General features: G+C 40.3%; 1 protein-coding gene across 2 annotated transcripts in view; it reads right to left on the bottom strand.

Annotated features, from left to right (window-relative positions):
- LOC136858506 (uncharacterized) overlaps nucleotides 1-27,580 on the bottom strand; it is a 103,412-nt gene that overhangs the window by 13,299 nt on the left and 62,533 nt on the right. Inside the window, exons 5-7 of one of the 2 annotated variants that reach the window (XR_010858643.2) lie at nucleotides 19,562-19,626; nucleotides 19,406-19,475; nucleotides 5,989-6,120 (exon numbers count right to left, since the gene is read on the bottom strand). Coding sequence is in view for 1 of the 2 variants with exons in the window: in XM_067138099.2 (XP_066994200.2) it covers nucleotides 19,406-19,475; nucleotides 19,562-19,626 (135 nt within the window). In the remaining variant the exon portion in view is untranslated. The remainder of the gene's footprint in view (nucleotides 1-5,988; nucleotides 6,121-19,405; nucleotides 19,476-19,561; nucleotides 19,627-27,580) is intronic. The other variant, XM_067138099.2, reaches the window with a different exon arrangement.

Below are 27,580 nucleotides of genomic sequence, written 5' to 3'. Positions count from 1 at the left end.
TTTTCAAATACGGTTGGGAAGCTTATCTATAGCACATAAATGCATGCCAAGTTATCTATTGATCTAACAATATTCACACGAACCATACCAGAGACGTCCATACAGAAGCAGAGAAATGTTTCGAAAAATTTGGCCTACCCATGAACACTGAATATGAGTCAGTCACGGTCTCGCTCCTATGGCAACTCCGTGAGAAAGAATTTGATGCCTGGTGCGCCTTAACACAAAAGGCTAAGGGTATTACACCATATAAGGATTTCACACCAGCCAATCAGTGGGCAAGAAAACCCAAAGGTCTAACCAGCAGCGACTTGAGAAATGCCATCAAACTGACAGCAAATGTAGTTCCAGTTTGTGCATTATCTGGCAGATCCCCAGACAATAACCATTATTGGCGCTGCCACAGTGAGACTGAAACACTTGATCTATCTTAGGTTCCTGTCCATTTAATGACACAATACGAAATTCATGACATCATCGTATAAGATCTACGATTGCTGATGCCCTAAGAGGAAAGCAATAGAGAGTGTATAGTGCTGTCCACACATGCAGGCTTTACCTTGTGCATACACGTGCAAACTGGTTTGCAGCAGAAAGTTCGTATGTAATGTGCCATTACACCATTCCAAAAGTGAAGTTTCAATTGAGTTGGAGTAAATGCAATTACCCACAGCGAAGTTAAGGAGAATGAATAACTTTGTAATATGTCACAGAAATTCAGAATGATGCATTATCAAAAGTTATATAATCATGATGGCAGTGAGAAAGACAAAATCCGGGGACTCGGATTGTTAAGAAACTCGATGATGAAGCTCGTTGTTTAAAGGGGCCTAACATCTAGGTCATCGACCGCTAATGGTACGAAATGAGACTGAATGGTATGACAATTAAATAATAATCCATAATTAATAATCCATAATTTAATAATCCATAATCTTCCACCGACCAGAATTTGAAAACGTGAGGACGAAGAATGAATGGATGGATGGATATGAAGTTAAAACAATCAGTGGATCCGACCCGCAATGCCCCACATTCCCAGAAAATTAGCGTTAAACTATAGTATTACTGACCAAGGGACAGCTTCTAAAGCACAATACTGACTCGATGATGTTTGTAGTCAAAACGGGTCCAAAATTCAGGTCACTGGTCCTTCATAATGGTACTTATCACTAGGAAAATAGAACCATGCTATGTGTCATGTTGCGGTACTAATCAAAAATAGCAGAGACTCGCGGTATTCCACACAGTATGGTACAGGTAATGAAATTAGCACCTGTAACACAGACCTATGGTGTTTCGCACACTGCGGCGCTACTTACAGGCAATGCAAACCTATGGCGTTCCTCACATGAGTGGACTAAACACAGGGAACTGCACTATCCCGTGGTATTCCTCACAGAGTGGGTAGTAAGCAAAGGCAAGGTAAGGCAAGGCATGGTGTCGCTAATCACATGGTGTTGCTCATACAGGGGTACGAATCACAGGTACTGTAAAGGCCGCCAACACACACTATTGCTACTAATCACAAACCTATTGTGTACCTAACATAGTGGTACTGCATGCAAGTATAAGCGACCCAGGGTGTTCCCCGCGTGGTGGTACTAATTACAAGTAGTATCGTGGTTCTAATTTTATCATCCCTTGGTCGTCCCTTTTAGTCGCCTTTTCCAACAGGCAGGGGATAACGTGGATGTATTCTTTGTCTGCGTCCCCCACCCACAGGGGGTTGTATGTTTGGTCCGCGAGAGGTATATTATTTCCCTCAAGTCCGCCGGCAAGCCGGTCAAACCCCCCGCCCACTATCCACTACCTGGGACGCGCCACGTGGGAGTATCACCTCTCCCCCTGATACGCCAGCATAGTAGGTTTGTGGTTTAAGAAACTCTATATTGTACAAAGGATAAGAAAATGACTACTTTGAGAGAATAAGTTGTAAGCTGATTCAAAAGAAAACTATCGCAAAAAGAAGAAAATTTGAGGAAAAAACATATTAGCTACAAGAAAACGTCAAAATAACGCCTAATATATCAATATAATATATTCATAGAACGGGTTATATCCAATTAAAACATTCAACGAGATTTGGAAGTCGGCCAGTCTAAGACACCAAGAGCACAATATCAACCAGAGAAGCAATAGTTCAGGACAATACAATATTACTGCAGGGAAGTTTATAAGGCAAATTCCATACAGCACATATACTGAATTTACAGCAGACATTTGGGAAGTCTAAGATAAAATTAGGGACCAAGCAAAGAAGCTTTAAAAGAATCATAATTGTTGCAATAGAAGGCTTTGATTGTAATCACATGCAACAGCTGATCTCACATGTTTTTCTGCATTTCTGTAACTGAGCAAGACGAGACGATGATGAATCTATAAGAAGATGGGCGGCAGACTACCTGGAGTGACCTGAGCTGAGCTGTGATGGGCCAACACCGCAGTTGACATCTGCAGAACCAACTACACAGTACGGTGATCGCTCCTGACAACGTTGAATGAAAGAGACATAAATTGTCCCAGAAGCGAAGGAAAAGAGATACGTTTAAAAAAAATAAAAACATGTAGTTTAGTTGATGTTATTTAGAGTAGTTCATTTGTAATCAAAGTCTTGTTATTGTATCGTTTTAATCTGCAAAATAAGCTCAAATATGTGATATCTCAGTAGATCGATATAAAGAGAGCAGATAGTGTTCTAAAGCAATTTAACCAAACCCCAATTCCCAAGAAAAATGGGATATTCTCTCCAAGTAATGTTGAGCTGTCTAAGGTGACAAGGACTGGCTGGCTCCTGTGCATACACCAGTTGTTTTACAAGGCCCCACAGAAAAAAAACCAGGGGCGTAAGATCGAGAGATTTTGCGGGCCAGAGGACAGGTCCTCTCCTTGCTATCCATTTATCAGGATACGTCCCATGGAGATAGTTCTGGACGATCACTGCCATGTGCGGTGGAGCTCCGTCATTTTGAAACCACATCCTGCAGCAATCAAGGAATGGCACACATTCCAAAAACGGTGATAGTTCATCTTGGAGAAACTGCAGATAGCGCTGGCTGGTCAGAGGGCCCTCAAAGAAATGAGGAACAACGAGGTGATCACCCATGATTCCATACCATACATTCACGCCCCACTGCACCTGAAAAGCTGTTACACACAATGGGGATTATCCACACTCCAGTAATACATATTTTGGCGATTAATGCTTCCAATGTTGTGGAATCATGCTTCGTCCGTAAATAAGAGAGTTGCTAGAAAAGCAGGATCAGTGTCCACATGCTGTGGGAGCCGTTGACAGAACACCACCTGGGCATCGAAATCGTGACCATGGAGCTCCTGGTGTAAGTGCAGATGGTATGGGTGAAACCAATGGGTATGCAATATCCGCATAACAGACGCTTGGTTGATGTTCGTCTCCTGTGGAATGGCCCGTGTGCTAGTACAAGGGTTACGCCGGATAGCGTCAAACATGCCCTCTTCATTGTCAGCAGGCGTCAGGGGATGATCTCGAACAGGCCGTGTCCTTCCCAGGGATGCAGTATCCCGCAAGCATCTTTCCACACACTGAAATGTCATGCCCATTGGTTGTCTTCTATCCGGATTGCGTTCTTGGTACAGGTGTTGTGCCTGGTATGTATTCTGTCTAGCTTCTCCATAGATAAGCAACATATCCACATACTCGTCGCTCGAATACATCTCGAGGCAGTGAATAAACTTTGTGTTGTGAATTGCTTCGAAGGAGGGGAGTTCATGCAGCTACAAACTTACCTGCCATCGCATGTTGTTATCGTTCCAATGGGGCACATGGACATACTTTGCCCTACCTGTGGTCTACGAAGCTTGGAACATGTACGACGTAGATAACTGGCCAGAGACCATCACCTCCACATCCTTGTCCAACCCAGCACCATACTCAATGCAACGATACATATGGATCATATATCTCTCTGCCCGCTTGCCATGTGAGCTACTGCAACACTTGACCTATGGCGCCCATTTCCCTGCCTATACAATATCGTGCTCCCGGTCTGTGCGTCCACCTCCTGCTTTAAAGTACATGTTCTGTGTACCTGTATTCGTTTTACAGGTTCAGAATTGCCTTTCAGAATTGTAGTAAATATGAAGGGATGCATAAAACCGGTATGTACAATTCTTTTTCATTACTTTTATTCATATGAATGTAATGATTTTTCTGTGTATGTCTTATCATTTGTTCTCCGAAGACCGTAAAAAGTAGTTAGTGGGACATAAAGCAAGTAACATTATTATTATCATTTGTATTAAAAGCTGATTTTAACATACAGTAGGTCAAAACATGTCCTTTAGACATAATGACTGTACAGGCCATTTAATATAAATTGTGTATATTTTTGTATTGAATAGGCGGACAAAATATATTAAGAACCTGATACTGTCTGTATTGTGATAAAAACAATTTTGTTGTGTCGATATTCATATAGTTCAATCAATCAATCAATCAATCAATCAATCAATCAATCAATCAATCAATCAATCAATCAAACAGTCAGTCAATCAATACTGATCTGCATTTAGGACAGTAAAAACTTATAATTCGGATAATAATCCCGATGAAGATAATTTGATGTTTTGGGAACAACATTCTTAGAAATTATAGAGTTCAAGATGAAGAAAAATTTGACAGTCTCCCCTTTCTATAAACAAATTCCAACTTTGTCTTCATATTGTGATCTTTCCTACTTTTAAAGACACCACTCAAACTTATTAGTCTACTAACGTCATTCCACGCCATCTCTCCACGAACAGCTTGGAACATATCACTTATTGGACATTATAAATTTTCCAGCAAACTCATTCCTGGTTGCCAGCGTTTTGCCCCAGTGTGCTAAATTGGGCTCAAGAGTTGGTAAACAGCACACCCACCAGGACGCATGGCTAGTGCATATCATTGAGGCCATTGCGTAGGCTACTTGTAGCCACCGGTAGTGCCAATGCACTATGAGAGATGATAAAGATGTTGATTCCCATAGGGAACCTGAAACATTTTAATTTGGAGCAAATATTTCAAGTTCCCTATGAGAATCAATATCTTTAATATACCACTTAGTCGAGCAGCTCGTCTTCTTTTTGCCAATTCTTCCACGCCCAAACTTTGCAACATTTTTGTTATGCTACTCTTTTGTCAGAAATCACCTAGAACAAATCGAGCTGCTTTTCTTTAGACTTTTTCCAGTTCTTGAATCAAGTAATCCTAGTGAGGGTCCCATACACTGGAACCATACTCTACAACGTGCTCATCCCGATATACACAGGTAAAACATTACCCTGAGATATGGGATGCAGGATGATCTGATACCCCGCCCTGTAAAAAATAATTCAGATGCTAATCCCGATTAAGATAATTTGATGTATTGGGAACAACATTTCTTAGAAATTATAAATAGAGTTCAAGATGATGAAAAATTTGACAGTCTAGTATAGAAGTTCACTGAATTTTTGTGTAGGGCAACATCTAAATGCAAAGGTCCTGAACATCCAGCAGTAAAATATTCCAGATCTTGCAAAACTAGGAAAATTAAATGTGAACTTTCAAAATATTCTACTTGTAGCAATCCTCAGCACCGTGATTAACGGTTTCAGGATAAGAAACAAAACCAGTATAAATATGATCTCATTCAACATTATAATTATCATAGAAGAAAGAAGGTTGTTCAAAATATTATGACAAATACTAAGGGTTAACAATGTACAATTCCTGCTCCGGAAGTGTACGACTTTTATTCAAAATTCATAGGCATAGAAAATCCTGATATTCTAAGTACAGTAACTACACTTCTTCTGATGATGAGGATAATGAACATGACTGTTCCGTGATAGACGAGGAGATTCATCAACCAATGAAGGGAATAAATACTGATACTGCTCCTCGCTCCGATCGAGTATTTCTTAACGTTATTAAGGAAATCAAATGTTCGAAAATCATTTGTATTATAGCAAATATAACGGTACCTGGGATTATGTTCTGCGAAGCTTTAGAAGAGGTTGTACTATCCTGTTGTTTAAATCAGGAGATCCAAACATAATTAGTAACTGCATCCAGTAACAATTTATTCTATTTTAAGAAGGATCATTGAAAGAACTCTGAAAAGAAAAATTAAGACCTTTTATTGATTTATTAACCCAGCAATGAGGTTTTATGTCTGCACCAGGTATATTAAAAAAATCATCTTTGGTTAACAGTTGTCTTCATGATGTGAAACTGAAGAAAAAAGAATTGTTGCATCACTTTTCTAGAGCATTTAATAATATTGGTCATAATCACCTGGATATACACTAAATTTAACATCTATTCCCAAGAAGCTGAGGTTTTAATAATATCTCTTTTCAGGAATAATTTGATTCATGTGGAAACTGACGCGACCACTCAAACTAAGGAAATATGAATTCATTGGAGAGTTGCTCAAGGATCGCCTCTATTGCCTCTTCTGTTTAATTTGGTAATTGCTTTCATATTAAGGGAATTCAAGAACTCAGAACACGCTTCTCAATTCGGCTACAATCTTCTACAAAATATCGACAACGTAGTAGTGCTAGGGTTTGTTGATGACATTGCGTTAATATCTGAAGATAAAAAATCAGCAGCCCTTATGATTTATACACCAAGCCAATGCCTTTCCCAAGTAGGGCACAGACTGAATACTTCTAAATCAATAGCTACAGTTATTGAGAATTGGTAATTGATGAATGTTATTAGGTCTGTCAGTGGACTGCAGGTATCATCTATACACAGAGTCAGCCAGAAAAATGTACACACTCCTTGTGAGACTGTATTGGGATTCTGACATAGTCAATTTTTTTAAGTACCAGTATGTTGGAAAGCTGGTGCTGACAGGTGTGAAAACTACCGCACCATTAGTTTAGTATCTCATGCCTGCAAAATTTTAACACGTATTATTTACAGAAGAATGGAAAAACAAGTTGAAGCTGAGTTGGGAGAAGATCAATTTGGCTTCAGAAGAAATGTAGGAACACGTGAAGCAATCCTGACTTTACGTCTGATCTTAGAGGATCGAATCAAGAAGGACAAGCCCACGTACATGGCATTCATAGATCTAGAAAAGGCATTCGATAATGTTGATTGGACCAAGCTATTTATGATTCTAAGGATGATAGGGATCAGATACCAAGAACGAAGAATTATCTACAATCTGTATACAAATCAGTCTGCAGTGATAAGAATCGAGGGCTTTGAAAAAGGAGCAGCAATCCAGAAAGGAGTGAGGCAAGGCTGCAGTTTGTTCCCTCTCCTTTTCAATGTTTACATAGAACAGGCAGTAAAGGAAATCAAAGAGAAATTTGGAAAGGGAATCACAGTCCAAGGAGAGGAAATCAAAACCTTGAGATTTGCCGATGATATTATTTTATCTGAGACTACAGAAGATCTCGAGAAGTTGCTGAATGGTATGGATGAAGTCTTGGGTAAGGAGTACAAGATGAAAATAAATAAGTCCAAAACAAAAGTAATGAAGTGCAGCCGAACGAAGACAGGTGATGTAGGAAATATTAGATTAGGAAACGAAGTCTTAAAGGAAGTAGATGAATATTGTTACTTGGGTAGTAAAATAACTAACGATGGCAGAAGTAAGGAGGACATAAAATGCAGACTAGCACAAGCAAGGAAGAGCTTTCTTAAGAAAAGAAATTTGCTCACTTCAAACATTGATATCGGAATTAGAAAGATGTTTTTGAAGACTTTCGTGTGGAGCGTGGCATTGTATGGATGTGAAACATGGACGATGACTAGCTCAGAAAGAAAGAGAATAGAAGCTTTTGAAATGTGGTGTTACAGAAGAGTGCTGAAAGTGAGATGGATAGATCGAATCACGAATGAAGAGATACTGAATTGAATAGGGAACATGCATGATCCGGGGTTTTAATTTAAAATATGCTAATCTGAAACAAAATTGCATGCAGAATTCAAAAATGTGATCAGAATGTACAAATAATAACTCCAAACATGATAAAAATCTACGAAAATGTCATGTCACGCAAGTACGCGATCTCATTGGCCTGACGTCATCGTACAGGTTGACTGAATTAGCAGACGAAATAACACGTAGTGTGCTGTGAGAAGCAGGATACACTTCGCGTATTTCTACTTTACATTAGTGTCTAGTATGGTTAAATTCGAGGTCTATACATTGGATAATAATCTGAGTGGTATATTTTAGACTTAAAATGAATCCTGCGCAGACAGTGAGGCAGAAAACTTATAAATGGTGTAGAGTTCCGATGTGCAATAGCAAATCGCATACCATCCTAAACAAATTGTTTATAAACGTTCCAAAGACGCTAAAACTAGGGAGAAATGGATTTTGGCGAGCTGGAGAAATGCTGGTGATATATCGGAAAAGTCTACAGTTTATTTTTTTTTGAAGATTTTAACGTAAGATGAATTTGTTTGAATTTTCAAATCACTTTTCCACGTCAGCTGTTCTAGTGGTAAAACTTCAAATTTTAATATATGATGCTTTATTTAAATGCTTCAATTACATCTTGGAATATGAAAGTAATAAACGGTGCATTAAATAATGCTGATTATTAAAGTATTCTCCAAACCTAACCTATGTTTTGGGTGATCCATGTCAAGATAATAAATCAAAGGTGTTATGAACCATTTTGACAGCTCTAATTCTACCAATATATCTTGGCATGGGACAGTTATGTATGTCTTTATTGAAGAGCTTAATTGGTAAAGAAATTTAGGCTATATCTAAATACCCTATAATGTAACAAAGAATAGGCGTGTACGTCATGAAAGGAAACGACGTGAATTTAACAAATGTATAACTCTACACAAAACCAATGCTTGTCTGTTGGAGTCTTATAAGTTAACAATGCTCAATTATAATAGTTAACATAATATTAATGAAATAAATAACATAATTGCGCACAGGTGAAAATAGTGATGTAGGTGTTTAAAATATAATCCAACTTAGCCTAAGATTTAGGTTATACAAGCCAAGTCAATAAACCGAAGGGTAAAAATACCGCGCGAGTTGGCCGTGCGGTTAGGAGCGCGCAGCTGCGAGCTCGCATCCGGGAGATAGTGGGTTTTGAACCCCACTGCCGGCAGCCCTGAAGATGGTTTTCCGTGGTTTCCCATTTTCACACCAGGCAAATGCTGAGGCTGTACCTAAGGCCACGGCCGCTTTGTTCCCATTCCTAGGCCTTTCCTGCCCCATCGTCGCCATTATGTGACGGTGTGATGTAAAGCAAACAGCAAAAAAAAAAAAAAAAAAAGTCACAGCACCCAAAGACATTCCTGTATTGAGCGACTAAAATGTCACCAGGACACTTTTCTTTCCTGATATGCTCAGCTTGTTAAAAGCCAAATGTAATTAATGTTACTGGCTTCACGCCCCGCTAACTACTTCTACGATTTTCGGAGAAGCCGATGTGAAGGAATTTTGTCCTGCAGGAGTTCTTTTACGTGCCAGTAAATCTACCGACACGAGGCTGACGTATTTGAGCACCTTCAACTACCACCGGACTGAACCAGGATCGAACCTGCCAAGTTGGGGTCAGAAGGCCAGCACCTCAACCGTCTGAACCACTCAGCCCGACTTGCGAAAACTAGATGAAGTCATATTTACCTTTATCATGTTTAACTTTTTCCCTCCACAAAGATATTTAATTCTCTTTCATGGGCCCCGGAAGTGCGTAGGCCAGTTGTCCCAACCATAAATATATATTTTTTGGGAATGATAGATTATAGCCCTTTAGTACTATGATCTTTCTTTCTTTCTTTCCTTCTTTCTTTCTTTCTTTCTTTCTTAATCAGTTTATCCTTCAGGGTCGGTTTTCTCTCGGACTCAGCGAGGGATTTCACCTCTACCCATTCAAGGGCAGTGTCCTGGAACGTGAGACTTTGAGTATGGTGATGAAACTGGTGAGGAGGGCCATTACCTCGCCCAGGAGGCCTCACCTGTTATGCTCAACAGGGGCCTTGTTGGAGGATGGGAGGATCGGAAGGGATAGACAAGGAAGAGGGAAGGAAACGGCCGTGGCCTTAGGTGCCTGGAGGAGAAGTAGGAAAATACGAAAAACCACTTCGAGGATGGCTGAGGTGGGATTCGAAACCCTTCTACTCAGTTGACCTCCCGAGGCTGAGTAGACCCCGTTCCAGCCCTCGTACTATTTGTTTTCAACTTTCATGGCAGAGCCGGGAATCGAAACCGGGCCTCCGGGAGTGGCACACATTAACCACTACACCACAGAAGCGGACTAGTACTATAATGCTACGTATATGTTTATGTTAGTGCTGAAATCCGATTTCTTACTTTACTAATGCTGAAAGCCCGAAAATGTAATGTTATTCTTTAATAGGGGAATCAGTCTAGAAGGACATGTTGAAAGTGATGTGATATCTATCCAGGTTCAGTTGTTATCCTAATACTATGGGTTACAGTACATTGCACGTATATAAAAGATGCCACTTACAAACTTGTTTTTTATCCGCGAAATTCTGCGGCCACAAAAGTCACTATTTTTCAAGAATGATGACATCTACACATGATAGATTGTCTGATTGTGCTGTTTTGAACCTTCCTTCTGTCATTTTGAAGTTATTCGCGATCATGAATAATAAACAATCGGCTTTTAGCAACGGCTGATGCACAACGGCTGGTAGAGCTCCATGCGGTACTGGATCGTGACGTCACAGCGCGCCGCTTACGTCAGAGGCCGTTTCACTCGCCTTGCGGAAAGGCACTATTAAATATTTTTTTAATGGTAGAAAACAAGGCAACATACCACAATGTAATACGTTTACATACTATTTCATTGGTGTACTTTTCAAAAAAAAAAATTTTTGAAAATTATGCACGTTCCCAATTGGTGAGAGGAGATCGATTTGGCTAAATTTGATGAGAAGAAGAGATAGAATGATAGGACACATCTTAAGACACCCAGGACTTGTTCAGTTTGTTTTTGAAGGAAGTGTAGGTGGTAAGAACGGTAGGGGTAGACCAAGGTATGAATATGACAGGCAGATTAGAGCAGATGTAGGATGCAATAGTTACGTAGAAATGAAAAGATTAGCACAGGATAGGGTGGCATGGAGAGCCGCATCAAACCAGTCTATGGACTGATGACTCAAACAACAACATGTTGTAGTAAGGTCTTTCTCCAAAAAAATATCAGTACTTGCATCGTGATAGTAGGAAAATAATATAGCTGGAGCACACTTGATGTTCGAGCAGTGAAAATGCATCTTGAAGGGGTTTATCCAGCTTGATAATGTTGTTGAATTGCAAAGTCAGTGGAGGAGGGAATTTGAAACGGAACTTCCAACATGCCTAATAATATATTTTAAAAACCGCATTACTGATAAGTTTGAGATGCATGGAACAATTTGTGATATTCACAAAGGAAGATTGGGAAGAACGCGTACAGCTACTAGTCCTGCTTTGTCAGCCCTTGTGTTAGAAAGGTTTGCTACTTCTCCTCAGAAGTCTGCCACACAATGTGCATGAAAAATTATACGATGAATTGTGAAAGCCGCAAAGTGGAAACTTTACATCCCATGATTACTGCATGCGCTTAATGATAACGATCCTGATCGTCGACTGCCACTTTGCAAATGGTATCAACAAATGGAAAGTCAAGATGAACACTTTCTGATGAAAGTAGTGTGGTCTGATGAGGCCCAGTTCAAACTTAATGGAACAAGGAATCAACATAACTGTGTGTAATGAGCACCAGAAAATCTGCATGCTCATGTGGACAAAGCAGTCAGTCTGGTGTGGGTTGTCATCTAGGGGCATAGTATGACCCTTTTTCTCTGATGGTACTGTCACTGTAGAAGTGTACACTGACTTAGCAAATGTCATGGGATAGTCACCTAATAGAGTGTGGGACCTCCTCTGGCCCTGCGAACTGCAGTGAGATGCCGTGGAAGTGAGTCGACAAGACCCTGGTAGGCCTCTGGACGCAGCTGACACCAAATCGTTTGCAGAGCAGTCGCCAATGCTGGTCTGTTTGTGGGTGCAGGATCCATGGCATGGAGCCTGCGTTCCAGGACATCCCAGATATGCTCGATAGGGTTCATACTGGGGCTCCTGGGTGGCCATGGCAGTCATTGGACCTCCGCTGCATGTTCCTGGAACCATTCCCAGGCGATATGGGAGTGATGTGGTGGCGCGTTATCATCTTGAAACGCCGCAGAACCGTCTGGGTGCTGGAAGACCAAAAATGGGTGGAGATGGTCTCAGAGCAGCTCAACATACCGTGTACCATTCAAAGTCTCTTCCAGAACAACTAAGGGGCCCATTCCATACCAGAAAAATGCACCCCAGACCATAACAGAGACACCAGCGCCCTGGACCACACCTTCGAGGCAGGCGGGATCCATCGCTTCATGTGGTGTGCGCCATACACGGTGCCTCCCATCGGCATGGTGCAGTTGAAATTGTGATTTGTCTGACCATATCACGTTACGCCATTGTTCAAGTGTCCATCCCTGATGACTGGCGACAAGTGCGCGTCATCGTGCCCGATGACGTTGGGTTAACAGTGGCACCCGTGTGCGGGGCCGGCTCCCATACCCCACAGAACCCATGTTCCTACAGATTGTCCACTGGGAGACGTGCCTAGCACGGCCTGTCACTATTGACAATCCGTCTCAGATGTCGCCGGTCACGGTCATCGAGGGTGGCTGGACGGCCAGTCGTTCGTCTGTTGTGGACGGTGATACCCGCATGTAACCATTCACGATACACCCCGGACACGGTTGATCATGTGCAGCCGAATTCTCGCACCACTTCCGAAATCGCACTTCCCATCCGTCAGGCACCGACCACCATACCCCGTTCAAACGGTGTCAGGTCACGACGACGTTCCATGTTACACCTGTCACATGCACAGCCACTGCTCACAAGGTCTCCTGTACAACTGTCGCTGGCACAGGGGGCGTGTGGTGCGCAGACAACACACCTGCGCATCAGTGCTCCACTATCCCATGACATTTGCTCAGTCAGTGTACTTGAAAATGTTACTCACAATTTTACCAGCTGTACGTGCACTTTATGGTGATAATGAGGTCTTCTACCAACAGGATGGGGAGCCACCACTCTACCTTGCAGCAGTAGGAACTTTCTTGGGTGACAATCTGCAGGGACACTGGATTGGAAGAAGAGGGCCCTTCGAGTTCTCCCAATGGTCGCCAGATCTCACCCCTATGGACGTTTACTTGTGGGGAACTGTGAAAGATGAAGTCTATCAACATAAGCTGCACATACTGGAGGTCCTTCGCCAGGAGATTACAGTGGCATGTAAAGCGATCTCCATTGCAACGTTGGCTGACGTAGTTGCAGTGACCACTCGTCGTTCTGCCATGTGTCTGGCAGCTAACGGCGAACATTCTGATAATCTAATGTGACCATATGCTTAACTAAAGACAGTACTACATGTGTGAACAATATTTCAAATTAAATAAATAAATAAATAAATAAATAAATAAATAAACAAACAAACAAACTAACTAACTTCCAGATGGACTAATGCCATTAAAATGAATTGTAATGTGATACAAGTTGAAGAGTTGCCGGTAGAAGCCAAGAAAACCGTTGCTGCCACTCCAACGAAATAGAAACTCTCACTCACGTTTTCGGTTTCAGCCCAAAAGGGGTACTATTGAGAAATAACAGGCACCATAGAGAGAGGAGCAGTATTGCAGAACTTTAAAAAATCTGGCAGATTTGAAGTCTTTGAAGAAGTACACTGTATCTACAGCGAAGGATCCAGTAAGCGTGCAGCAGACATTGTCGTGATTGACATGAAGAGAAACATCGGCATTGTTATTGATCTAACAATAACGTTTGAAGGTAACAGTTCACAGGCCAAAGAAGTTAATTCTGAAAAGAGGAGACACTACGTATCCTGTTTTATGTACTTTGAAGAAAAGAATCACATACCCGCCAGTTGCTGGGAGGTGATTCGGTGGTTGTTCTATGCATGAGGATCTGTCACAAAATTTTCAGTTAATTTCTTCCTTCGCTTTGATATTCTTGTTCCGTTTTTAAAAGATATTTGTTTAGATGTTTTAATTCATTGTCAATGGTAATCACCAATTGTACAGAGTATGCGAAGAAAAATAAAATTTTCCTGATCGGGGATAGCTGTTCAACAGGGGAATTTCAAAATTTAAAAATGTTTAAGCTAATTTTATCTCAAGATAAATAGCGAGAAAACTGGAATGGCATTGAGTACATTGCTATCAATATGATGCTGTTACCGTACGGTACCATGGCGGCTGTCCCTTGTGGATTTTCTCTCTAATTAAATCGGTACAAACTATGCAAAATCTGTAGTAGTTGGCATCTCTGTTGCTGTAATGACTGGATAACGCAAGAAAATTATAAATATGCTCAATCACCTTTAACCTATCTGACTTAAGTATTTTTCTGCTTGTTTTCTTGATGGCATCAAATGTCATTGTCCACATTCCCAGTGCTGTTCACTAATTATGAACAGTTCACAACTTTTTTTTTCACTCAAACAATGGATATTTCAGAAATCTACAGCACAATGTTTTAAGAAACATTACCATTCATTACTCTGCACTCCACTGCGCGCAGTCTGCAAGAAGGCCTGTTTTAAACGCGTGACCGTTTCACACCTAAACTGGTCAAGAATTTCATAAAATCTGAGTTATACTATCGGCAAAGGTATACTGAAATGTGAAATTAAATTCAACGAAATTGTCATCAAGACAAACTCACATGATCTTCTGGCATGAATTTAAAATGGAACAGATATCCTACCTCAAGAGACAAAACGGGCAATTGCCCCACTACCACCAACACTGAACAAGCTGGATAGTCCAACAGGCAGGTACTTTCTACTTGGAAAGTATTCCAAAGTTGGTACGTTGTCTGTGGGTACTCTCTGGAGTAGAATTAGAGTTTTTGACATCGAGAACCCTGTGCTAATTTGGGAGGAGGCAAAAACCTCTAAATTATCGGACTATTTTCACTGTCACTTATAACTTCTAAACTATTGTGTTTTTAGCAGAATACACCTATTTACAAAATTGGAGAGCATTAAATTTCCATCAAATTGCACTGGTCAAAAGTATTTTTTGACCCAACCGTTCCCGAGATGATGATGATCATCATCATTTCCCCTTATCCAGCTCCTGCTGGGTCAGGGTATTTATGGCACTTTTCCATCTTCCTCTTTCCTTCCACCATTCCTCTTCCACAATCTTGTCCCAGTCCAAATTTTTTCTTCTTATGCCGCGCTTCATTGATTCAATCCACTTTGTTATAAGTCTTCCTCCTGCTCTCTTGTCCTCGCACTTTGCCTCCAGCATCTGTCTTAAAATTCTATTCTCCTCCATCCTCTTTACATGTCCAAATCACCTTTAGTTTATTCTTTTGAAGTCTGTCCTTTAGCTTTCCTATCCCAACTTCCTCCCTAATATCTTCATTTCTCACTCTGTCTTTCCTACCATACTTCTATTTGATTATTGTTTGTTTGAAGGAGCTATACCAAATGAATGGAGAGTTCCTATAGTAGCCCTTGTGTATAAAGGCCAGCAAGCTTTGGGAAGGCATGAAGGCATTCATTCTGATTATATTAGACATGTTTGCGAAATCTGCTTCTCCGTAATGTCCACAAAAATAAGCGGTTCAAGAATTCACAGAAATAAACCTTAAGACAGCTGTTTGTGGTAATTGTTGTCAAAAGGCAGGAAACTGCAGTATTGGTATTGTGATAGTCATGATCAGTAATGTTTATCAATTATTGTGCTGAAGCTTCTCAAATGGGCAAATTAATTTACGATACATTGCCATATTGTTGTAATGTCATAACATTTAATTTTTACAAGGTTTCGAATGGACTAACATTAAATTTTGTCTGAAATACGCAGTGTTTTGCCTTTTTTTCCGGTGGATGTAATTTCATTACATTAGTCTTATTAAAAATGTAAAGAAATGTATGAACAAAAACTTACATTCAACTTACACCATTAATATACAAGGTTTCAAATGGACTAACATTAAATTTTGTCTGAAATGCGCAGTGTTTCGCTTTTTTGCCGGTGAGTGTAATTGAAGTATATTAGTCTTAAATGTAAAGAAATGTATGGAAAAAAAAACTTACATTCAACTTACACTATTAAGCCTGCTCAAACAATAAAAATGAATCATTTGATGTGGCTACGTAAGCTACAAATAAACACAATTATATTTGAAATACAAAAGTTACTTTTTTTTTTTTTTGCTACTTGCTTTATGTCGCCGCACAGACACAGATAGGTCTTATGGCGACGATGGGATAGGAAAGGCCTAGGAGTGGGAAGGAAACGGCTGTGGCCTTAATTAAGGTACAGCCCCAGCATTTGCTGGTGTGAAAAAGGGAAACCATGGAAAACCATCTTCAGGGCTGCCCGATAGTGGGGTTCGAACCTACTATCTCCCGAATACTGGATACTGGCCGCACTTAAGCGACTGCAGCTATCGAGCTTGGTTTACCTATTTAGAATAGTTTGTTTTGGTATATTAGCCCTGAAAAAACATTGGGCTATGAACAGTCCAACCTTGCACCACCATCTATTTTCTTTTCACGGTACAGGCGAATCAATAGCCTCGTCGTCTTAAACAAGGAAACAAAAAAAAGCCCAAATTTCTGGAGAGGTAAAATACTTCCATAATTTGTATACGGAGTAAAATAATGCAGCTAAAAACTTTCATTCGAAAGCGATGTAGCAAATAAAAATCTTGCCTGAACTATAGCTTGATGTGTTATCTGATTTGTAATCAGAGTTTTCATCATTGCCATCTATTTCTGAAAATCCGCTTCTCCCGATAATATATCCAAAATATCACTATCATTGAGCCAGCATGAGGACGTGTTTGTACAATAACACAGTTGACAACGCAATATATTTGGCGCACTCACCCACTCAACACCTGGCACATCAACTGCTTAGGTAGAGGTCATGGGAAGCAGAAACTACCCTTTCTATTGTTTCAGTTTGAAGTTCCCAATAACTGCTGCATTCTAGTGGACACTAGATAAACTATTACCTTCAAGCAAGAGACGGAAAACACATGGGATACATGCAGCTGCCTATAAACACGCACGAAAATGGAATACTGGTATACTGGCGCCATCCACAGCCAGCAAAGCAGTGTGCCCGTATCGCGTACGGGCATAGTGTTGAAAGTGCTAACATTTCTATTATTCTGCAGGATTTATCCTGGGCCTCAAATATAACTCTGTCGAGGTCATGCTGGCTAGAAACCAACAATTGAACTCTCTATCACAACCCAAAGGGCCTTGCCTAATATTTTTCCAAGTAGCCGGTGCCATAAGCATTTGGTCAAGTTACCACATTTGTTACAGAATGAAATATAAAATTATGAGGGCTATCATTTCAATGTATTTGGAATTTATCCATTAATTTGTCGAATTAAACAGCCTGAGCACTGAATAAGGGCTCAATATACAGTGAAACCTCGATTCTCCGTTTTTCGAGGGACCGTGAAAATAAAACGTACAACACGGGAAAACGGAAAATCCGGGAATGAATTTAAACTATCAGTTTGGCTAAACATCACAAAAATGAAATATGTATAATTATAATCTTACAAAAACTCCTAAACCAAACCAAACTACAGCCCCAGTGAGACTTTGCCTGCCAAGCGACCGCTGCTCAGCCCGAAGCCCTGCAGATTACGAGGGGCGCATCGTCAGTGCGACGAATCCTCTCGGCCGATATTCCTGGCTCTGTAGATCGGGGTCGCCATCTCACCATTAGATACGGTAGCTCCACAATTAAAGGTAATCACGTAGGCTAAGTGGACCTGGAACCAGACTTATATCCAGGTAAAATTGCCTGACCTGGTCGCAATCGAACCCGGGCCCTCTGGATGAGAGCCGAGCATGTTAGACCGCGAACCGCATTAATTACCGGTACGCGAGTTCAAAATCTCGATACTTTATATTCAATTTTACAAGGGAATCTTCGTCAGTTTCCCGTGAAAACTTCTTTCAGTTTAGCAACTTTGATTACGCTAGCCAAACTCTTCGAAAAATCTAACAACGCCAAGCCAAACGACAATCGACCACAAGTAGCTTTTAATTCTTTCATCTAATAGAATAAAGCATATTAGATACAAAAGCACCCAAAATGATGGCGAAATCCGTTCATTTCTTAATCTTTCATTGTAATTTGGTCTCCGGTATACTGTTCGTAGTCAGTTTCTGGAAAGCTCGTACCGCGCAAATTAGGCCTACATCGACTTCTAAAGGTTATGTTGAACTCGAAAACATGGTTTCGAATGTAAGTATCGATTCTTAAAAGTTCTCGAATACATTATATTCAATTCTGCGCGTCACAAATCCAAACAAATTGGAAAGATAAAAGAAATATCAAAACTTCAGAAATTACGGTTATTCGTGACCTTGAGGTCATCTGGAAAGTGCGCTCGCTGCACATGTCAGTACGAGTTTGAAATGATACCAATCATTGAAAATGTAACGTGCGCAAGTAAAACGACTGCTGTTTTTGGTATTTTAACACGAAAACGTAAAATTCCCAGTCTTACATTAGTAACAGTAATAGGCAATCCCAAGACCTCCCATGGCTTTCTTTTTTTTTTTAATGTAAGGTGCAACATCTGTTTTCGTCTCGCTAACATAATCATGTACGATAATATAAAAAATACTGAATTTGTGTTAAGGAGCAGTTTCGATTCCTGCCTGAAAGCCCACTTAGGTCTGCAGTGCCCTGAGCAAAGTGCCGAAAACCCCTTCGGCAGTACGATCGAAAAAATGTAAATAAGAAAACATCTAACCCTGGACATAATATGGACGTTTTATAAGTGCAAACATTTGACGAAACTCGTTCCGTCTTTACGCAGAGCTGTAGAAATGCGCCGTGTCTTCTAGCAATTGCTGTGGCCACTCTCTGCCCTATGATTTTCCGAGATTCTCTAAACAATACCACCCGAATGCGATGCTAAGATGGTCCCTTATGCAAGTTCACCGCCGATCGCCGAACGCCAAGATCCATAAATATGCCATAGCCGTCCTTTCGTGAGATACAGTTTATTAAAAAACGATTGATCGAGGATTTAGCGTTGATGGGACTGGAATTTCTGGACGGTTGATCCGGGAAATCGTTTCTTCGAGGAACGGATAATGCGGGACTTTTACAACGTGATTTAATTACGATGCTCTCGGGACCACGTAATTTGAACGCATATTCCGGGAAAACGTACTTTCCGGGAACGGATAATCGAGGTTCCACTGTACACCTTACAAGTCAATTAGAATATATCAGCATAAATATAAATATTGTTGCCTTTAAAAACAAAAAGAATTAGAGGAGAAAAACTGTAATTCAAATTACCTTATCAGCTACATGCTTGTAAATTAAACCGTCTCCACCAACATAGAAAGTTGAAAAGCCATCATACCACCTGTAAGCCGAAAGGAAATTAAATATTTCAAAACAGAGCACAAATATTAAGTTTTAAAAGTAAAACTAATGAGTAATTTCACTTACGCTTCTTGAGCTTCAAAGATTTCTTTTAACTTCCACAATTTATACTTCCAAAATGTGAGCATAACCTGGAAATATTAACAACAGTTAATTATTACTGCACATTATTAAGAAAATAAATAATGAAACTGTTAACACTAAAAACAAGTACCATGAAGTTGGATGCAGTTCTGTGTTTTGTTATTTGTTTAGAATAAGTCAGCTGAGGAAACCATTGATTTTTCAAAAAGAAAGAAGAAAGGTTTGATCAAAATAATTTTGTGTTTCATTAATGCCAAACAAGAAGCCCATCAATCCCTTCATCAAGATTTATCATCAAACATGAAGTAAGCACATTTTCTAGAAAGCAAGTGGAAATGTCAGACTCAAATAACAGCAGAAAAGAATAACTGGTGATAACAGAAAGCTCAGAAACTACAAAGACTCTCCGATGCTCAAGACTTGAGGAACTTCTATGTGGGAATGAAAGAGCTATACTATCCAACTTGAAAAAATGCCCTTCATTTCAATTACCAGGAACTGATATGAACAGTTGCATAGCAGCTAGCGAAGTGAAAGTTCTTCCCCTCTCTCATGCAGCAACACGTGGACTTGTTCATATTCAAAACTCATTTAGTGCTCAGCTAAGGTTTTGTGCCATCAGATGGTAATCATGTTCTACCTCCATAGTACAAAAAGTGATGTGCCTCATGTGGGATCTGGAAGGGTTATGCCCATTGCAGGTTGTGTGAGTGTTGTGGGATTGTTATATTTTTAAAAACATTAATGCCCTTGCTCTGCTTTTCCTTCTATTGTGAGAGACTATGTTAGTGCGACAAGGCTTCACCTCACTCGTAGTAGCACAACAGTAGTTAGCCCCTCAACTACCTTCCTTCCCCTCCAAGCTCGTGATTTCACACAGGATTGTGCCATCATATAGTAGTCAAATTTTTTACCTGTCAAAGTACTTATGAGCAATTAACATACAACAGTCATGATGAAGCCAAGCAGCAAATGGACAAGAGCTTTGTCAAAACCAACCAAGCCACTCTCCAACCATTCAACGCAATTTTTGAGGATACATATTTCAAATATAATTAGCCTAGTCAGTCATAAGAAACATATCCACAAGCAAAATTGAGCATAAAAAATATTGATGGAAGAAGATGTATACTCAGAAACAAGTTACAGCTGACATGAATGCATACAAATAGAAAAACTACTTACTGAAATGGGTCCGAACACATTTTTGTGGTTACAGGTTCCCACTGATCACTATCACCAAACAAGTTTCTAATTACCTAGGACCAACAAAACTTCCAAAAGCAAACCGGTTCAAGGCAGTTGATAACAGCTGTAGTCCACGGATGACATCTGAAGTTGAAGAGAAGCTGACAAGATCTTTGGAGGAACTACAAGTACAACCATCTGAAGGACAAACCTGGTAGAATGGAACACTGTGCCTTCCATCTCAGAAGTAGATACGCAAGTAAGAACTTTGTATAATATGGTGGCAAATGGAACAAGAGCACTGCAACAGATACGGGTAACTGGGTGTGAAACTGGATAGATTTTCTTTTTGCTAGTGGCTTAACGCTGCATTAACACATTGAAAATTTTTGGTGATGCAAGGATGGGAAAAGGCTAAGGCTGGAAAGTTAGAGGCAGTGGCCTTAATAAAGGTAAACCAACCAACCAACCAACCAACCAACCAACCAACCATCACCTCCTGGTCAGCAGCAGCCTGGATAGGTCCTCTACTTTCAATGACTTTCTCGAGCAAATAATTAACTATCAAAATGGAATACTGGAAATTGAAAATTAACTCCAATTTTTGACAGTAACAAGTGTGTACATCCAGTCTACAAGTCCCATTTGCACAAGGGCTCAACTTTTTCTTTCTTTCCAATTTGCTTTACTTCGCCCTGACACAGATAGGCCTTACGGCAACAATGGGATAGGAAAGGGCTAGGAGGTGGAAGTGACCATGACCTTAATTAAAGAACAACCCCAGCATTTGCCTGGTGTGAAAATGGGAAACCACAGAAAACCGTCTTTAGGGCTGCTGACAGTATGATTCGAACTCACTATCTACTGAATGCAAGCCCATACTCCGTTACCCAAGCCGCGCGGCCACTTGCTCATTAACTCAACTCGGACAAGCCATGATGAAATGATTTGTGTGTTAGGAAGGCAGCTCTTGCTCTATACATCATCGTCGTCGTCTTCCAACTCCATCAGTTTCTTGGGTATTTCTGGCACATAAGCACTCGCCATCTCTTCCTGTCTGCATATGTCTTCTGTTCCAGGACATCTTCCCACCTGGAGACCTCTCTCCTCCACATCTGATTCCATTGTGTCTATCCAACATTTCCTTAGCCTTCCACCTGGTCTCTTTCCTTGAACAGTAAGGTCAAAGTATTTTCTGGCAGATCTTCTGCTCTTCATTCTCATGTGCCCATACCACGGAAGTCTACGCTTCTTTATAACACTGGTGACAGGGACCTCAATGCCAGCTACCCTGCTGCTTACTTCATTCCTGATTTTTTCCTTTTGAGTATTTCAAGTCATAGTTCTAATGAATCTCATTTCTGTTGCCTGAATTCTGCTGTAGTCATGGTTTAGTAGAGGACATGCTTCTAAACAATGCTCTATACATGCCTACCATTATTACATTGTAAACTCTTGGATGAAAAAGTAAGTATAGCCTTCATCAATAGGGTAAGCAAGTAGTTATGGACTGTATCTTGATGTTTAAACTGAAATCTTTGAATGTCAAACATGAAGTATGCACAAGAAACAATATTCTGTGCAAAATCACAGGTACAACTTAGGGTCTCTGACGTGTACAGCAGCTCTTAATCACCAATATCCTGTAAGAATGCTCAGGTAAGAAAGCCAACAGGAACAAAATACTGTGTATGAATAGGAAACAGACAGAGAGAGAGCAGCAACTTACTGTATAAGCACGTGAGGATACAGTAAATATGTCCTCCACTGACTAACACTGCAGTTGAAAACTATGGAACCTTATCTTTCTTTCATGTGTAGTCTAACCACGCGTGCTTACCAGTGACGTGTACTGAGGACTACCAAGGCTATCGGTGAAGCCCAAACCTCCAATGAGAAGGATGGAAATCTAAAGCACGTTATAATGCAAACATCTGACACAGTGTTCCATTTATAAAACTTGAAAGCAATGAGAAAAAAAAGTTACCCGTATTTCTGAAAGCAAGGCATCGGAGACCGATGTCACAGCTCAGCCGCTGCATCCCTCGACTCACCTCGCGCGGCTTGCTAATGAATGTCCAATAGGTGTGGACATAAAGGGGATATATGTGCAAAGCTTCGCTCCATCAGTTCGCCACTGCTAACGAGGGAGGGAGAGTTCAAAGATTCAAAGTTCTGTGGAAGATTCCAAACGGACACGATTGACACAAATGCTACAGTATCACGGAGCTTGTTGTTGCATGTGCAAGATATCTACTGATTGTTCATAGCTGAAAATTATTTGTGTATTTCAGCAGTATTATTTCTCTCGGAACAATTTTAGTTTATTTGAAGTTACAGTGTATAATGGTGGGTTACTTTTCTAAAATGGCTAAACTATGTGTGATAAAACTTACTTACTCCTTGATGCTACGGTCCTTGTACAGGGTGGCGCATGAATAGTTGAAACATGTAATTTAAGAAAAACAACTTTATTTTTCACAGAACACTAATGAAATTGTAGACACAGGTAGCTTGGACCACAGAAATACATTTCACTATATCACATGTTCGACGCGGCCTCCACTGCAGCGGACAATCTCTTTGAGACAAGTACGCATGTTTCTGACAACTTTGCGGCACAGGTCTTCATAAATTTCACTACAGAGCTGCACAATCCGAGTACGCATTTCCGTGCGGCTTTGAGGTCTTGAAGCAAAGAGTTTTTCTTTCAAACAGCCCCATAAAAAGAAATCACAAGGATTTAAATCTATGCATAAAGTAGGCCAGAAGAATCCACCATTAATGTTGTACTGTGGGTAACGATGAGATATTACACGATCACCAAATACTCCTCTCAAAAACTCAAGAACATCGTTAGCTGTGTGAGATGTTGTACCATCTTGCATAAATCACTGCGTATGAATAGGGAGTTCTGTAGCGAGAAGTTGAGGCATGAATTAATTCTTCAGCATGTCCTTGTATCACCGTGCATTAACTATCTGACTGAAGAAAAATGGTCCAATTAATCCACGACTTGACGGAGCTACCCACACACTCACTCCTCATACATGGTTTCTTCATGAATAAAGTCTGGTTTTTCTGTAGCCCAAAACCACACATTTTGTTTATAAACTGCCCCATTGAGATGAAAATAGGCTTCATCAGAGAACCAAGTGTTAAACAGTACTTCATCTTTATCTTGAGCCCATAAGGCGTACTGCAATCTCTTCTGCCTGTGAAGATCTTTTAGCTTCAGTAGAACGGTCTTTTTGTACGGGTACAATTGAAGGTTACCGTGTAACATTCTTTGAACTGAATGGCGCGATATTCCACTTCATCTTGAAGCTCCCCATGTTGGCTAGTGCGGGCTGCGCTGCATGGCGACCCTCAGCACAGCGCGATGTTTTCAGGACACCGAACTGCTGGTGCACGTGTTTGCTTTTCTTCCTACACAATGCCTTGTCCTTTAAAGTTTCTGAATAAGCGAAAGATGGCATTCCTTGCTGGAGCCCACCTAGTCTGAAATACAGCTTGAAATTTCCTTTGTGTCGCCGTAACACTTTTTGATTCGCAAAAAAATATAATTGTTTCGGCACGCTGTTGAATGGAGAGTCGGCCGTGGTCGGCCATGGCAGAAAGCTCAGTGGAATGCAGGCATTCAGAAACAAAGCAGCGGTGTCACCTCTACAGTTATTTCCATGAAATAGGGAAGGTGTGCGCAAAATTTGAACAACATAGCACATAAGATGCATTTTGTATTTGCTTTTCAAATGTATCAACTATTCGTGCGTCACCCTGTAGAACCTTGGTCTTTGCAACAATCTTCTTCCAAAGTTCTCTGTCGACTGCCTTGGTCCTCCATCTCCGGACTCCCATGGTATGTAGATCAGCCTCCACCTCTTCTATCCATCGCTTTCATGGTCTACCTCTACATTGTCTTCTACCTGGATGCCCCTCCAGCACTTTCTTAGGTTCTCTTGAAGTCTCCATTTGATGGACATGTCCTAGTCTTCATCAAAGAAACTACAGCCTGTTCTTGGTACAGGTCTCTAAGCTCCTGATTAGACCTAATACACCATCCCAGCTCAGTTTTAAATGGCCCAAAAATCTTCCTCAATACCTTTCTTTCCCATGTCATTAACGTTTTTTCTTTTGTTTTATTTAATACCCAGGTCTCAGCTCCATATGTAACCACTGGTCTAATGACAGTCTTATAAATGATCAACTAAGCTTTCTTGGATATTTGTTTGTTTCTTAATGTTGGAATTACGGGAGCATAGCATCGATTTCCTGCTTAATTCCTTTTTGTTTCATTTTGTGAAGTAATCAGAAAGCCTAGATATCTAAATTCCTGTAGTCTTTTAAAACACTTCACTACCAGTCCCATTTGCTGTGCTCCTCTCTCCAATTCTTCATAGGTTTCAAGAAGTGCATTCTTTGTAATAAGAAATTATGGCCACATCATCCGCATATGCTAATATTTGAATTAGTCTATGATATATGTTCCTTTCACGATTGCAGTGATGGTATGCACAGCTGTTCTAAAGCAATGCGGTCGTGAAAATTCAATATTCATTGACTTGGCCCTCAACGGGCAACTTAAACGCACTCTACAGTGTGATGGTAGTAGTACCAGACCTGTAGCTTAGATCCTTTCCAACAGAACAAAGATGACCTAGGCCACCATAGCTCAATTGGTAGAGCAACCGACGCGAAATCGGGAGGTTGTGGGTTCGGATCCCACTGGTGTCTAGTTGGCCATTTTTGTTCTGTACTTAACATCTCTTCAACACATACTAAATGTACGTAACACGACCTAATAGGTTGAAAGTCGGTTTCAAATATTGAAGAGGACAGCAGACATTGGATCTCCTTGCCTCAAACCCACTTTTACATCAAGGTTCATGATACTTTCCCTTGTACACATACCTTAGATTTACTTCTGCTCAAAGCTGTTTTTACCAACCTAATCTCAATTTCCCAGGATAACCAAGGGCTTTCATTTCGGTAGTAGTTTTCCTCTTCGCACTGAATCATACGCTTGTTTAAAATCAACATACAGTTGATACAGTGGTATGTTATATTCATAGCACCTAGGATGATCCTCATTGTAAAGATATGATCTATTGTTGAACAGTTTGCACAAAATCCACACTGATATTCTCCAAGATCCTGCTCTGCTTTGTGTGTTAGACGCTTAGATGATATTATTATGGTAAAGATCTCGAACCCTATGCACAGCAGAGATATCCCTCTGTAATTTTCACATTTCAATTTATTTCCTTTCTTAGGAATTGGGTACACTAAAGCTGTTTCCCATTCTTCTGGTAATTTCTCTGTTTGCCACATTTCCAATATCAACTCATACAACGTTTGTATCAATACCGTTCTATCATATTTTAGCAACTCAGCTGTTATTCCATCTTCTCCTGGTGACTTATTATTCTTCATCGATAAGAGGACACCTTTTACTTTCCAAAGTGGGTGGTTCACTATTGCATTCCTCAGATTCATCATCATTAGATTCACTATTTGGCAATTCTAATTCATATTCTTTATTTTGTATTTTAACTGGATTTAAAACCTCCTCAAAATATTCTGCACATCTATCCAATATTTCTTGGGTATTTCCAAGTAGTTGCCCTTCCTTATTTTGTATGCAGCTTGCTCTTGGTTGAAATCCACTTTTTCTCTGCTTTACACTTCTATAAAACTTTCTACTTCTCTTATGCACATAATCTTCTTGCATCTCTTTTATCAAATCTTTTTCCATTTACTTTTTCTACAGAGATTCTTAGCTTCCCTTCTGCATTCCACATATGTTTGGTGAGTAGCTCTTGTTGCCCTTTGCATATATATCTTCCATGCTTTATTTCTTTTCTCCAAGGCTAGCTCTACTTCCTCACTGTACCAATCCTTCTTTGGCTGTTTCTTTCTTTCTCCTAGTACCTCCTGGGCTGCATTCGTGATGGCTTCTTTAATCACCTGCCATGATTCATTAACTGTTACTACATTTTTATGTTTTTTTCAAACCTTCTTCAACTTGTCTAATATTCCTTCCTCCTTGCATCATCATTAAGTTGTTCTTGGTTAAATCATTTCCTCCTTTCTGCTTTGCCTCTGACTCTTACCGCAAGGTTTTGTTTCAATTTAGTTTTCACCAAATAGTGGTCTTTATCTATATCCACATCTCAATAAGTATGCACATCATGTACATTTGATGCATGTCTTATCAATCAGTATGGGGTTGATTTGATTCTTGGTGTTCCCATCTGGTGCCTCCCAATTTTCTTTATGAATTCTCTTGTGCTCAAATGTAGTGCTACTGATTACCATATCCTTTGCTATAGCGAAGTCAATAAACCATAACCCATTGTTGTTACTTTCCAAATGTGAACTGTGCTCCTATTGTGGATCTAAATTCTTCCTCTTGTCCCACTTTTGCATTAAAGTCCCCAATTACTATTTTAATGTCATGTCTAGGTGCCTCATCGTACTATTTCTCAAGCTCTTCATAAAACTTATCCTTTACTTCATCCTCCTTTTCTTCCATAGGTGCATGTACGCTTAAAAGTGTATAACTGAAGACATGGCCCCTGATTCTCATGATACAGATTCTTTCGTTTACTGCCTTGTAAGACATTAAGATATGCTTCAGTTATTTAGATATCATAAAGCCTGTTCTACAGATGTTCTCGCTATTTCCACTATTGATTAAAGTATATCCTGTATATCGAACATCTCTATTTCATGCCATCTAATTTCTTGTAGAGCAGCAATTTCAACAGTGAAAAGACCGTTGGTCTGGACTGGTGAGGTTCGGTTAGTAAC

This window comes from Anabrus simplex, chromosome 1 (genome assembly GCF_040414725.1).
Source record: "Anabrus simplex isolate iqAnaSimp1 chromosome 1, ASM4041472v1, whole genome shotgun sequence".
NCBI classification, from domain to species: domain Eukaryota; kingdom Metazoa; phylum Arthropoda; class Insecta; order Orthoptera; family Tettigoniidae; genus Anabrus; species Anabrus simplex.
This window is presented reverse-complemented; position numbering and strand designations above follow the sequence as displayed.